We start from the raw sequence: 13,327 nt of genomic DNA on the forward strand, positions 1-13,327 counted from the left end.
GTCTTGGCATGCTTGTCTGCCCATTTCTTCATGGTTATTTGAAAAGCTTTAAGGTTCTCCTGAGCTACTATGCAAGCTCCCGTGAGCCGCTCCCAGAACATGGATACATAATCTAGCACAAAAGATTATTCCCTCTGTTCTAAAAACTTTACTTTGATTATTTTTAGAGGACCTTTTATCTCATGTCCATAAACTAATTTAAAAGGACTAAAACCGGTAAACTCATTAAGTGAATCCCTAATGGCAAACAAAAGAAATTCTAGCCCTTTATCCCAATCATGGGGATATTCATGACAGTATGCCCTGATCATCATTTTGAGGGTCTGATGGTACCTTTCTAAAATCCCTTGTGTCCGTGGTATTCTAAAGACTGTGTTATACCCAAATTATTCATAACCTCCTGGAAAATTTTAGACATAAAATTGGAACCTTGATCCGACTGAATCTCAATCGGTAATCCATATCTAGTGAAGAACTGGGTTAACTTCTCTACCACTAACCTTAGCAGAAATTGTTCTCAACGGAATGGCCTCTGAGAACCGAGTAGCCATATCCATGATAGTGAGTATATATTGGTGTCCCGCTTTTGTTTTTGGTAAAGGTCCTATACAATCTACCAACACCCTACTAAATGGTTCCCCAAAAACTGGTATGGGAATTAGAGGTGCCAGTTCTATGGCAGGTTGTGTTTTTCCCACAATCTGGCACATATGGCATGTTTTATTAAACTGCACCACTTCCTTGGAAAGACCTGGCCAGTAGAAATGTTGACTTATACATAATTGGGTCTTCCGGATCCCCACATGTCTCGCCAAAGGAATTTCATGGGCTCGCCTTAATATTTCCAGATGATACGTAGGCGGTCCCACTATCTGATGAACAACCATCCATTCTTTGTCCGCAGGTCTATGAGGAAGTCTCCACTTCCTCATCCGAATCCCATCTATAATATGGGACTTCTGGAACTCCCTTTGCCTCAGCTTCAGTTAAAGCAGATTGTGCCACTTTATTTAACTCTGGATCAGCTTGATGAGCCGTGATCAGAAAAGACTTATTAAACATTTCTGTTGGAATTTCCAAATCCCCCCAAAAAGTTTCAGATAATCGGCTATCAGTCTGTGGTGCCAATCTGACCTCCGACAATGGAACTTTTTTAGCCATCGCTCAGGTCACGTCACATGAAGGAAAAATTCCTGGAACCTTTGCCTGCAACTGTTCTGTCCCTATGGCTTCACTTGGTTTTTCCATGATTGCTGGAGAAGCTACTACTTTTGGACTGCCCAAATCATTCCCCAGGAGTAGGTCAACTCCGTCTACAGGCAACCTATGAACAACTCCTATGGTTACTGTTCCAGGCATTAGGCCACACTCTAGGTACACCCGATACAAAAGTACAGGTACATAGGCCCCAGCAATACCATTCACTAAAACCTTGACAATCAGTGCGCTCTCTGGTAGAAATGTCATGCCATTCCCCAGAAAAAGAGCTTGGGTGGCTCTTGTATCCCTAAGTACAACTATAGGTTTACCTGCCTCACGTGAGGGATAGGGAGTTACTTTTCCTTTTGACAGGAGTTCCCTCTAACTCTCAGGTATCTTGTTCACGTTCCCCCACACTCACAGCGGTTTTTGTATTTGTCCTTACAGTTGCAGTCAGAGCCTCAGCCTGATCTGTCATACTCTTAATCAGGGCCCCTTTCTCTGCATTGGCCTTGTGTACCCTAATAAGACCCATGGGTTTACCCCGCAACTTCCAGCATTCTGCACGAAGGTGTCCCACCTTGTGGCAATGGTAATACTTAGGCTTGTGGACCTCATTTCCACCCTCAGCATCTTCCTTTCTGGCCTGAGAAGGAGATCCCGGGGCATTCCCAGCTGTCCCTTCTTGTCCCCGGCAACTTGCCTTCTTTTCGCTCTCCCATCTTCTATCCTTCTCGGGTTTGTGGTAGTGATGGACAAAGGGTTTCGGCTCGTAAACGAGCTCGTAATTATCAGTGATCCCAGCTGCCTGTCTGGCTGTTGAAACTTTCTGGTTCTCTACATGGGTTCTTACTAACAGACGGAGTGAACTCTTAAATTCTTCCAGGAGAATTAGTTCCCTAAGGTTCTCATATGTGGCCTGTACCTTTAGTGCCCACATCCAACAATCAAAATTAATTTGCTTTACCCTCTCAAATTCTATATAAGTCTGTCCAAGCTGTCTCCAGATGTTCCAAAATTTCTGCCTGTACACTTCAGGGACCAACTCATAAGCAACGAGAATAGCCTTTTTTTCCATCTCATAATCTGCAGAAGCCTCCTCAGAAAGCATGGCATAAACTTCATGAGCTCTGCCCATCAACCTGCTTTGCATAAGCAGTGTCCAGATTTCCTTCGGCCACTTCATCTCTCTGGCTATCTTTTCAAAAGAAATGAAAAATGCCTCGATGTCCCTTTCCTCAAACTTTGGGAGGGCTTGTACAAATTTAAACAGCTCTCCACTGGGTCCTGGGCTGGAGTCAGATCTTTCCTCACTGGAATCTTTCTTGGAACCAAGGCCACTCTTTTGACTTAGTTCCAGCATTTTAACTTTGAATTCATTTTCTTCTCTTTTTCTTTGAAATGCTTTCTCTTTTGCCCTTTCCTCTCTGTCAAGTTCAAGTTTTATCATTGTCAATTCTCTTTCCTGTTCAAGCTTAAGTTTTTCCATTTCTTTTTCTTTATCAAACTTAAGTTTTTCTATTTCCAATTCCAACTGAATCCTAGCTAATTCAACTGCACTAGCATTTGGTTCGCCTTTTTCTTCTTCCAATTTCAAATGGTGTGCTATTACTTCAATTATATCTGCTTTCTTAGCTCCTATTTTTAGCTGTAACACCAACTTTTCTGCCATTTCCTTTAGTTTTACCTTGGTTAAGTTTCTCAAGTCACTCAGGGATACATCTTTCTTCCCCAGAAAGGTTGTAACAACTGACAAAGACATTATAAACTTTAATGCACAAGAAACCTGATTTTTCACTTTCCCTCTTTTAAATTATTATTCCCCCACTTGCAATTGCACGGCATCAGTTTTGGGTTATCCTGCATAGAACACCCGATTATATGTTACGATCGAGGTGGGAGGAGTGCACTGTCTTTTCTAGTCCCAGTTCTCCATAGGTCACAATATATATTTTTAAAATGTTTACCCAGTTACCTACTCGGTCAATCATATACTCTACTCTTTATCCCAGAATAAAATACACCAAACAGGTTTCTTTAATAAACAACAAAATTATCAGTTTATTATCAAACAAGACTTATCCAGTAATGAAGGAAAGCATTAACACATAAATTGGAATATGAAAGTTCCCTTTTTAAATTCCAAACACACACTCACACATTCACTGAAAAAATACAGAAATTCTCTCTGCAGAGGTCTGTTATAAAAAATATATAATTTGGCCAAATACTTGCTAATTCTTGAAGAAAAAAAGAGAATATATGGAAGGAAGTCAGTTATCCCTTTTGGCCTGGCATCCAGGTATATGGAAATGAGTCACTGGGATCTCTTCTAAAGCAGTTCTTTTCTGGCAGCATTGAGAATTAATCTGGCAGGTTTTTTCCAGCTTCACAGGTGAGATGCAACACCAGGGATATTAGATCTCCCACACTGTATCTTTGCAGGGATTCTTCAGAGGTAGAGAAAGAGGTGAGCTGGGTGTTTTTTGCTCGGCAAGTTGATCTCCAACTGTCTTCAAAGCAGTTCATACCCCAACCAGAAAGTCAACCTCCTGACCTCCATAAACCTTGACATGTGCCTTCTCTGTAAACATCTTTCCCAGGTCACCAAGGCTTCTATTGTTTATTGAGCTTAAAGTACATGATTTGCAGCGCAGGTTGTTCTCAAACAACATCTCAAGTGTCCTTTCAGTGAACATGGAAAAAAAAAACACATCCTTGGAATCTTTTCAGTTTTAACACAAGTCGTCAAAAAAATAAAATATTAAAAAATGGAAGCACTTCATAACAATTGGTATGACTGTAGGTCAAGTAGGAGGTACGTTAGGGGTGTTTTCTGTTCCTGGGCAAGTTTTTTCTGAAACAATAGACTTGCTTTTTATTTATTTTTTAGTTTAGAGATACAGCACTGAAACAGGCCCTTCGGCCCACCGAGTCTGTGCCGACCATCAACCACCCATTTATACTAATCCTACACAAATTCCATATTCCTACCACATCCCCACCTGTCCCTATATTTCCCTACCACCTACCTATACTAGGGGCAATTGCTAATGGTCAATTTACCTATCAACCTGCAAGTCTTTGGCGTGTGGGAGGAAACCGGAGCACCCGGAGGAAACCCACGCAGACACAGGGAGAACTTGCAAACTCCACACAGGCAGTACCCGGAATTGAACCCGGGTCGCTGGAGCTGTGAGGCTGCGGTGCTAACCACTGCGCCACTGTGCCACCCTGTAGTGTGACGACGGGCGGCACAGTGGTGCAGTGGTTAGCACGTAGCCTCACAGCTCCAGCGACCCGGGTTCGGTTCTGGGTACTGCCTGTGTGGAGTTTGCAAGTTCTCCCTGTGACCATGTGGGTTTCCGCCAGGTGCTCCAGTTTCCTCCCACAACCAAAGATTTGCAAGTTGATAGGTAAATTGGCCATTGTAAATTGCCCCTAGTGTATGTAGTTGGTAGGAGAATGGTGGGGATGTGGTAGGGAATATGGGATTAATGTAGGATTAATATAAATGGGTGGTTGTTGGTTGGCACAGACTCGGTGGGCCGAAGGGCCTGTTTCAGTGCTGTATCTCTCTCTGACATGAAGGACCAGACATATCTGAAAATGAGGTGTCAACCTGGTGAAGCTACAACATAGGGCGACATGCTACATGCATGCTAAACAGTGGAACAACATGCTACCGACAGAGCTAAGAATTCCCACAACCAATGGATCAAGTCAAAGCTCGGGAGTCCTGCCATGTCCAGTCGTGAATGGTGGTGGATAATTAAATAACTAACCGAAGGAGGAGCCTCCATCAACATTTCCATTCTTAATGGTGGTGGAGTCCAGTACATCAGTGCAAAAGACAAGGCTGTTCCAGTACAGCTACAACAGTCTCATACACCCAATGGTCAAGTGGAAAATTGTCCAGTTATGTCCTATCCACAAAAATCAGAACAAATCCATTCTAGCAAATTACTGCATAAGCAGTCTACTCTCAAACATCGGCAAAACGATCAAAGGTGTCGTAAATAATACTATCAAGTGACACTTACTCACCAACAACCTGCTCAATGATACTCAGTTTGGGTTCCACCAGGACCACTCAACTCCAGAGCTCATTACTGCCTCAGTCCAAGCATGGACAAAAGAGCTGAATTGCACAGGTGTGGTGAGAGTCACTGCCCATGACATCAGTGCAGCATTTGACTGAGTGAGGGATCAAGGAGCCTTAACAAAATTGAACTCAATGGGAATCAAAAGAAAACTTTCCACAGGCTGGAGTCATACCTAGCACAAAGGCAGATGTATAAGTTCCATAATTCTCATGCGGTCTTGAGATTTTAAGTTTAATTTTAAAATGCTAACCTTCCTGGACTCCCTATTGTATTCTATTCCCTGCCTCTCCCCACTGTATTATACCCCTCACAACATGCTATGCTTTTTTGCTTGACTTTCCTTCCATCATCTCATTTTTTTCCCTCTGTCTAATATGCTCCTTGACCTCCATCACTTCACCTCCATCCCTGCTGTGCTTCCTGATTCCTCTACCCACAGTGGATTTCTCCATGACCTTCTCTACTGTGCATCATTTCTCAATAAGATCATGCTAAGGGCATGCTAAAGACCACAACCACAGACCCAGAGTACCTATGAGCAATATTTTGTAGGATTATGGATACCACGGAGATTAGTTCATCTGTGGTATCCTGTGAAAATTACCTCAAAAAGGGTTCAAAATCCCTTTTTTACCTTTTTTCTGTATAAAAATTAGTTAGCTTTAAAGTATTCACTACTGTTTTCATGGCTTCCAAGGGTATTTATTATTGTCATTTATAAAGCTTTTTCCTTCACAAGAGGAAAGGGTAAAGCCTTACAAACAGCAAGCCATGGGACAATCAGCAAATGCCAGTAATTTTTTGACAATCACAAAAAAATTCTACTGATAATAGACACAGTGGCATTGTGGAGTATGCAGTTCGCTATCTTTACAAGATAGTAGACTATGTAGTCCTACATAGACCTAGAATACTTCTGAAATCGAGTGATAGCTCTAGGAAGACCTGTGCTTCTTAGCGAGGTACAGGTCTCTGACAGAAAACATAGTAAAAGGTATTTCAAACACACTGCACTACAGATTCAATCAGTTCAATCATATTTTCGTAAATTTAAAGTAGCAATTGAGTTTTAAAAAATTAAAAACATTTGTTCTCAGTTCTTGGTATATCAGTGAGAAAATTCATGTTTTATATATATTTTGGCACAGGTAATTTGCACCAGGCCAGAGGATTACAACCGTCGTGAAGTTCTTTGTAACGGCGTTCCCGAGGGACCCATTCAACGAAATCCGGGGAACCAAAATCAAAATAGAACCACAAGACTTCCAATCTCGGCAGAAGTGGAATTTTGTTTAAGTCTGACGGAATATGAAACTCCACCCTTTGATAAGTTTGCTAATTTTAGCTTCCGGAATACTTTGGAAGGTATCTTATTTATGTTTTTTCTTTTTTAAAAAGTTTGTCTGCTTTGGAAGATGTGGAGATCTATTTCTTGATATAGCTCAAATGACTTGGCTATGCCTGCGCAATGTTATTTGTTGATGACCTGTGCAGTGATGTTCTTTTGAAGCGTAACTACAATGAGGAACATTGATTTTAAACTGTTGTTGGAGCAAGGAAATGACTTGTTAAACAGATCAGCCGTGGCTAGAAAATACATTTGCATATTAACAGACAGTGCTTGGAAGGACAAAGGTCCATTCCCTGACACATTCAACCCACAATGGACCTTGATCACCAGATATTGTGTGTAAGAGAAGCATTCCAGAGACTCCTATGGTGATACAATCCAGGACTGGTTAGACCAGCTGGTCACATGACAAACTGGCTGTTCCAGGGTCTTTTGAACTAGCCCCAGAGAGTTTGAACTCAGAAAGACTGTTTGCTCCTGGACTGAGAAGATCTCTCCTGTCTGCTCCCATCTCTTTCTGAATTCTCTGAATTTGCTGAAGACACATGAACCCCAAGAAAGAAAAGTTTCCTACAGTGAACAAGTTTTAAGAAGAATATTGGGCCCCAATGAAAAGCAAGATCTACCTACAATCAAGGACTCTACAGTGAGCTCGAAGAATCGTAGCAGAAACTCTTCAGATATTGCCTCAAACTTTTCCACTTCATTTTTCTTCTGCTCTTTCCTGTCTCTATTTGCATGTGTGTGTTGCGTATGCATGCTAACGTGGGCGCATTTTGTCTCCGTAGGCGTCAGCTGAATTAGAGGTTAAGTTCAAGTTTCAACTTTTCTTCTCTAAACCTAAGAAAACCTGTTTGTGCTGGTTTCTTTGCCTTATAATTGGAAAGCGGGGAACAAGGATTCACCTTGTGCTAAAAACACGGTGCAAAGGCTGAGAGGGACACCTTTCTCACCTGGTCGTAACACTATTTGAACAAAAAATGTCAGAAGAAATGTGTACCTATGTGGGAAAAAGTCCAGAACAATTTAGTGAATAGATGGATTCTGGTTTCAAACCAGTATCCCTGGGCAAATTTTAAGCCAGGTTAAAACAATTGGTATTATTCTTGCCAGAAACCACCTTGCTAAATAGCACCTCAGGTGCAGCTAAAACAGTCCATCTGATTAGAGGCCTGCTCTAGGTCAGGAAAAAGAACCCGACCCGGACCCAAACCCGAACGAACCACAGCGGACCTGAGCCCAACCCGGCCCGGGTCCCTCCGATTTTTAAAAAATTCATTCATGGGATGTAGGCGCCACTGGCCAGGCCAGCATTTATTGCCCATCCCTAATTGCCCTTGAGAAGGTGGTGGTGAGCTGCCTTCTTGAACCGCTGCAGTCCATGTGGGGTAGGTACACCCACAGTGCTGTTAGGAAGGGCGACAGTGAAGGAACGGCGATATAGTTCCAAGTCAGGATGGTGTGTGACTTAGAGGGGAACTTGCAGGTGGTGGTGTTCCCATGTATTTGCTGCCCTTTTCCTTCTAGTTGGTAGAGGTCGCGGGTTTGGAAGGTCTGTGCCTTTTTCCTTTTTAACCCTGTGCCCGACCCGACCCGAACCTGCCACTACTCGACCCGACCTGAGCCCGACCCGACCATCCCTTTACTTACCTTCCTGACACCGGACCTGCAAGAAGCTGCAGCGCATGAGCGATGACACCATAGTGATGTCACGTGCTCACTGCGCAGACTCAGTTTCGTCCCGGACTCCCAGTTCAGGTAAGTTTTTTAATTTCAATACTTACTGGCAGAGGACTTACCGTGTGTGCCCGGCCCAACCCGACCCGACTCGACCTGGACTTGGCCCGACCCGACCCGATCTGAGCCCGAAGACCGGCCCCGGAAGATGGGTCCGACCCCAGCCGAACCCGACACATGTCGTTGGGTCCCGTCGGGTTCGGGTCAGGTAGCAGGCCTCTACATCTGATTAAGGTGTTCTCCACCTTCTACAACAAATTCTATATATTTTTTAATCTGTTTAAAGCTACAGAATTATGGAATCATAGAGCACAGAAGGAGGCCATTTGAAGCATTGTGCATGTGCCAGTTCTTCTAAAGAGCTATCCAATACCCCCCCAACCCCACTCCCGTTCTTTCCCTATAGCCGTGTAGATTTGTCCTTTTCAAGTATATGAATCGTAGTGTAATCTTGTAATATTATAGCATTGAAGTGTTATAGAAGGAAGGCTGGCTTGTTTATTTTAACTGTGTTCCTAAGGCAAGAGGCATAATGGACAAGTGGAAATACACAGTTTATTCCACAGAGAATCAGATTTGATACATTTGGAAGCAAATCCCATTTTCTGTCTGTTTGCTATCATGTTAGGGCAATTGGGGCAAAATTGGATAGCCTCTGAAAAGATTGCAATGCGTGATTAACCCGTGCCCATTCTTTCTGAAACCCCCAAACTGCCTGCTCATTTAAATGAGTGTAGTATGAAGCCAGCACGAAGTGCATTGTTCAGTGGCTGCATACCTAAACAGGGCTCACCAAATTGTGAGAGGCCAGCACAAGTACAAGCTAGGCTGCACTATGTGAAGCCAGACTGCACCTCTTAAAGTGGAGGTGCATCTTGACTGGAGAAGGTGCTGCAAGTCATTCCAAAAGTGATTTTGCCTTGGGAAAGACAAAATATTGGCACAACAGGGGAGAGCACAATCTTTGATGCAACAATGGAGGCCATAGTTCAGGAGTAGGATAGGAGGAGAGAGGTCCTCGACATACAGCAGACCAGAAAGCCTCATAAACTTCAGAAAGGCAGTGGGAGCAGTTCGCCATGGAGGTCAATTGCAGGAGTCCAGCCCTGAGGAACTGGTTACAGTGCCACAAGAAATTCAGTGACTTCACACATGTGGTCAAGGTCAGTGAATGCATCCTCAAATGCCATATCCTACCAGCTGCACCACTAGCCTCACAAACTGCTCAATTCACCAAACCCCCCTTCACCCGCCTACCAACAATCTCTCATACCTCACATTCATAGCTTCACCTCACCCTCACACACTTCACACTGTTGGAAACCTCGCACCTACATGTCGAGCTTGCACATGCTTGCAGCTATTCAATCATGACAGCCACATCACCCAAACAGATTCCATCACACTCACTGAAACACATCCCTTTCTCTTGCAGGACAAAATAGTACACAACTACAGGCAGCAGGAGCTAACTGGCAGGGGACAGGCACAGCTGTGTTTCCTCACTCCCATGAAGGAGACGATGGTTGTCATCATTGGAGCAGCCATGACTGAGTGTGTGGCCAGCAGCGGGGCTAAAACCATTAAAGATGATGGGATACTCATACCTAAACCTTCTTCTCAAATTCCACTTCTCCCTCATCCCACAATCCCTTTAGATAAATATGCAGCAGATGGTCTCAGCATGCATCTCTTGCTTTCCACCCCCTCCCCCTCCCAGAACCCGACCCTTGTGCCTTTCTCCTTTCAGATGCGATAGACAGAGCTAATCGATCCCATAACCAACGGATCAGATCTAAGCTCTGCAGTCCTGCCACATCCAGTCGTGAATGGTGATGGACAATTAAACAACTGGAGGAGGTGGCTCCATAAATATCCCCATCCTCAATGATGGGGGAGCCCAGCACATCAGTGCAAAAGATAAGGCTGAAGCATTTGCAACAATCTTCAGCTAGAAGTGCCGAGTTGATGATCCATCTCTGCCTCCTCCTGAAGTTCCCAGCATCACAGATGCCAGACTTCAGCCAATGCGAATCACACCGCATAATATCAAGAAACAACTGAAGGCACTGGATACTGCAAAATCTATGGGCCCTGACAATATTCCTGCAATAGTACTGTAGGGGTAGGCGGTGGCGTAGTGGTATTATCATTGGACTAGTAACCCAGAGACCCAGGGTATTTCTCTGGGGACATGGGTTCGAATCCCACCACAGCAGAAGGTGGAATTTGAATTTCATTAATAAATCTGGAATTTAAAAAGCTAGTCTAATGATGGCCATGAAACCATTGTCGATTGTTGTAAAAACACATCTGGTTCACGAATGTCCTTTAGGGAAGGAATTCTGCTGTCCTTACCTGGTTTGGCCTACATGTGACTCCAGACCCACAGCAATGTGGTTAACTCTTACATGCCCTCTGAAATGGCCTAGCAAGCCACTCAGTTGTACCTAACCGCTACGAAGTTCATAAAAAGGAATGAAACCGGACGGACCACCAGGCATCGACCTAGGCACCGGAAACGACAACGGCAAACCCAGCCCTGTCGACCCTGCAAAGTCCTCCTCACTAACATCTGGGGGCTTGTGCCAAAGTTGGGAGAGCTGTCCCACAGACTAGTCAAGCAACAGCCTGACATAGTCATACTCACGGAATCATACCATACCGACAATGTCCCAGACACTGCAATCACTATCCCTGGGTATGTCCTGTCCCACCGACAGGACAGACCCAGCAGAGGTGGTGGCACAGTGGTATACAGTAGGGAGGGAGTTGCCCGGGGAGTCCTCAACATCAACTCCGGACCCCATGAAGTCTCATGGCATCAGGTCAAATATGGGCAAGGTAACCTCCTACTGATTACCACCTACCGCCCTCCCTCAGCTGATGACTCAGTACTCCATCATGTTGAACAGCACTTGGAGGAAGCACTGAGGGTGGCAAGGGCACAAAATGTACTCTGGGTGGGGGACTTCAATGTCCATCACCAAGAGTGGCTCAGTACACCACTATTGACCGAGTTGGCCGAGTCCTAAAGGACATAGCTGCAAAAGCTATGGGCCCTGACAATATTCCGGCAATAGTACTGAACACCTGTGCTCCAGAACTTGCCGCGCCCCTAGCCAAGCTGTTCCAGTACAGCTACAACACTGGCATCTACCCTGCAATGTGGAAAATTGCCCAGGTATGTCCTGTACACACAAAGCAGGACAAATCCAACCCGACCAATTACCGCCCCATCAGCCTACTCTCAATCATCAGTAAAGTGATGGAAGGTGTCATCAACAGTGCCATCAAGCAGCACTTGCTTAGCAATGACCTGCTCAGTGATGCTCAGTTTGGGTTCCGCCAGGGCCACTCAGCTCCTGACCTCATTACAGCCTTGGTTCAAACATGGACAAAAGGCCTGAACTCAAGAGGTGAGGTGAGAGTGACTGCCCTTGACATCAAGGCAGCATTTGACCAAGTATGACATCAAGGAGCCCTAGCAAAACTGAGGTCAATGGGAATCAGGGGGAAAACCCTCCGCTGGCTGGAGTCATACCAAGCGCAAAGGAAGATGGTCGTGGTTGTTGGAGGTCAATCATCTGAGCTCCAGGAGATCATTGCAGGAGTTCCTCAGGGTAGTGTCCTAGGCCCAACCATCTTCAGCTGCTTCATCAATGACCTACTTTCAATCATAAGGTTAGAAGTGGGGATGTTCGCTGATGATTGCACAATGTTCAGCACCATTCGTGACTCCTCAGATACTGAAGCAGTCCGTGTAGAAATGCAGCAAAATCTGGACAATATCCAGGCTTGGGCTGATAAGTGGCAAGTAACATTCACGCCACACAAGTGCCAGGCAATGACCATCTCCAACAAGAGAGAATCTAACCATCTCCCCTTGACATTCAACGGCATTACCATCGCTGAATCCCCCACTATCAACATCCTAGGGGCCACCATTGACCAGAAACTGAACTGGAGTACCCATATAAATACCGTGGCTACAAGAGCAGAGGCTAGGAATCCTGCGTCGGGTAACTCACCTCCTAACTCCCCAAAGCCTGTCCACCATCTACAAGGCACAAGTCAGGAGTGTGATGGAATACTGTCCACTTGCCTGGATGGGTGCAGCTCCAACAACACTCAAGAAGCTTGACACCATCCAGGACAATGCAGCCCGCTTGATTGGCACCCCATCTACAAACATTCATTCCCTCCACCAGCGACGCACAGTGGCAGCAGTGTGTACCACCTCCAAGATGCACTGCAGCAATGCACCAAAACTCCTTAGACAGCACCTTCCAAACCCGCAACCTCTACCAACTAGAAGGACAAGGGCAGCAAATGCATGGGAACACCACAACCTGCAAGTTCCCCTCCAAGTCACACACCATCCTGTCTTGGAATTATATCGCCGTTCCTTCACTGTCGCTGGGTCAAAATCCTGGAACTCCCTTCCTAACAGCACTGTGGGTATACCTACCCCAAATGGACTGCAGCGGTTCAAGAAGGCAGCTCACCACCACCTTCTCAAGGGCAATTAGGGATGGGCAATAAATGCTGGCCTAGCCAGAGACGCCCACATCCCTGAATGAATTTTTAAAAAATGCCCAAGGAGTGCAAGCTGGCCGGCAATGGAAGAGGAAGAAGTGACTGTTGGTGAGGAAACAGTTTCTGATACTGCGCATATTTTAGAAGGTCGCTTATAGGCAGAATCTACACGTATTGAGACACCGGGCACAAGTAGCCTGCAGCCAGGGAAGTGGCAAGAGTAGCACAGGTGCCAGCTTGCTGCAGAGGAGTCAGTTGAGAACTTCAATGAGGCAACGAACAGAGAAAGGCTGATGTGTATGCACACAGAAATGTTTGGTGCACTGTCAGACCTGCCAGAGAGCCTGTGGTCACTGTCAACGAGTATAGAGGAGACAAGCATAAACCTTGCACA

At 45.1% G+C, this 13,327-nt stretch overlaps 1 protein-coding gene across 1 annotated transcript in view; it reads left to right on the top strand.

Annotated features, from left to right (window-relative positions):
- Nucleotides 1-13,327, top strand: part of tyr (tyrosinase) — an 82,887-nt gene that overhangs the window by 32,469 nt on the left and 37,091 nt on the right. The window contains exon 4 of the mRNA XM_068034422.1: nucleotides 6,455-6,671. Within this exon, the coding sequence (XP_067890523.1) occupies nucleotides 6,455-6,671 (217 nt within the window). The remainder of the gene's footprint in view (nucleotides 1-6,454; nucleotides 6,672-13,327) is intronic.

The sequence above is a fragment of the Heterodontus francisci genome, chromosome 6 (genome assembly GCF_036365525.1).
Source record: "Heterodontus francisci isolate sHetFra1 chromosome 6, sHetFra1.hap1, whole genome shotgun sequence".
Taxonomy (NCBI): domain Eukaryota; kingdom Metazoa; phylum Chordata; class Chondrichthyes; order Heterodontiformes; family Heterodontidae; genus Heterodontus; species Heterodontus francisci.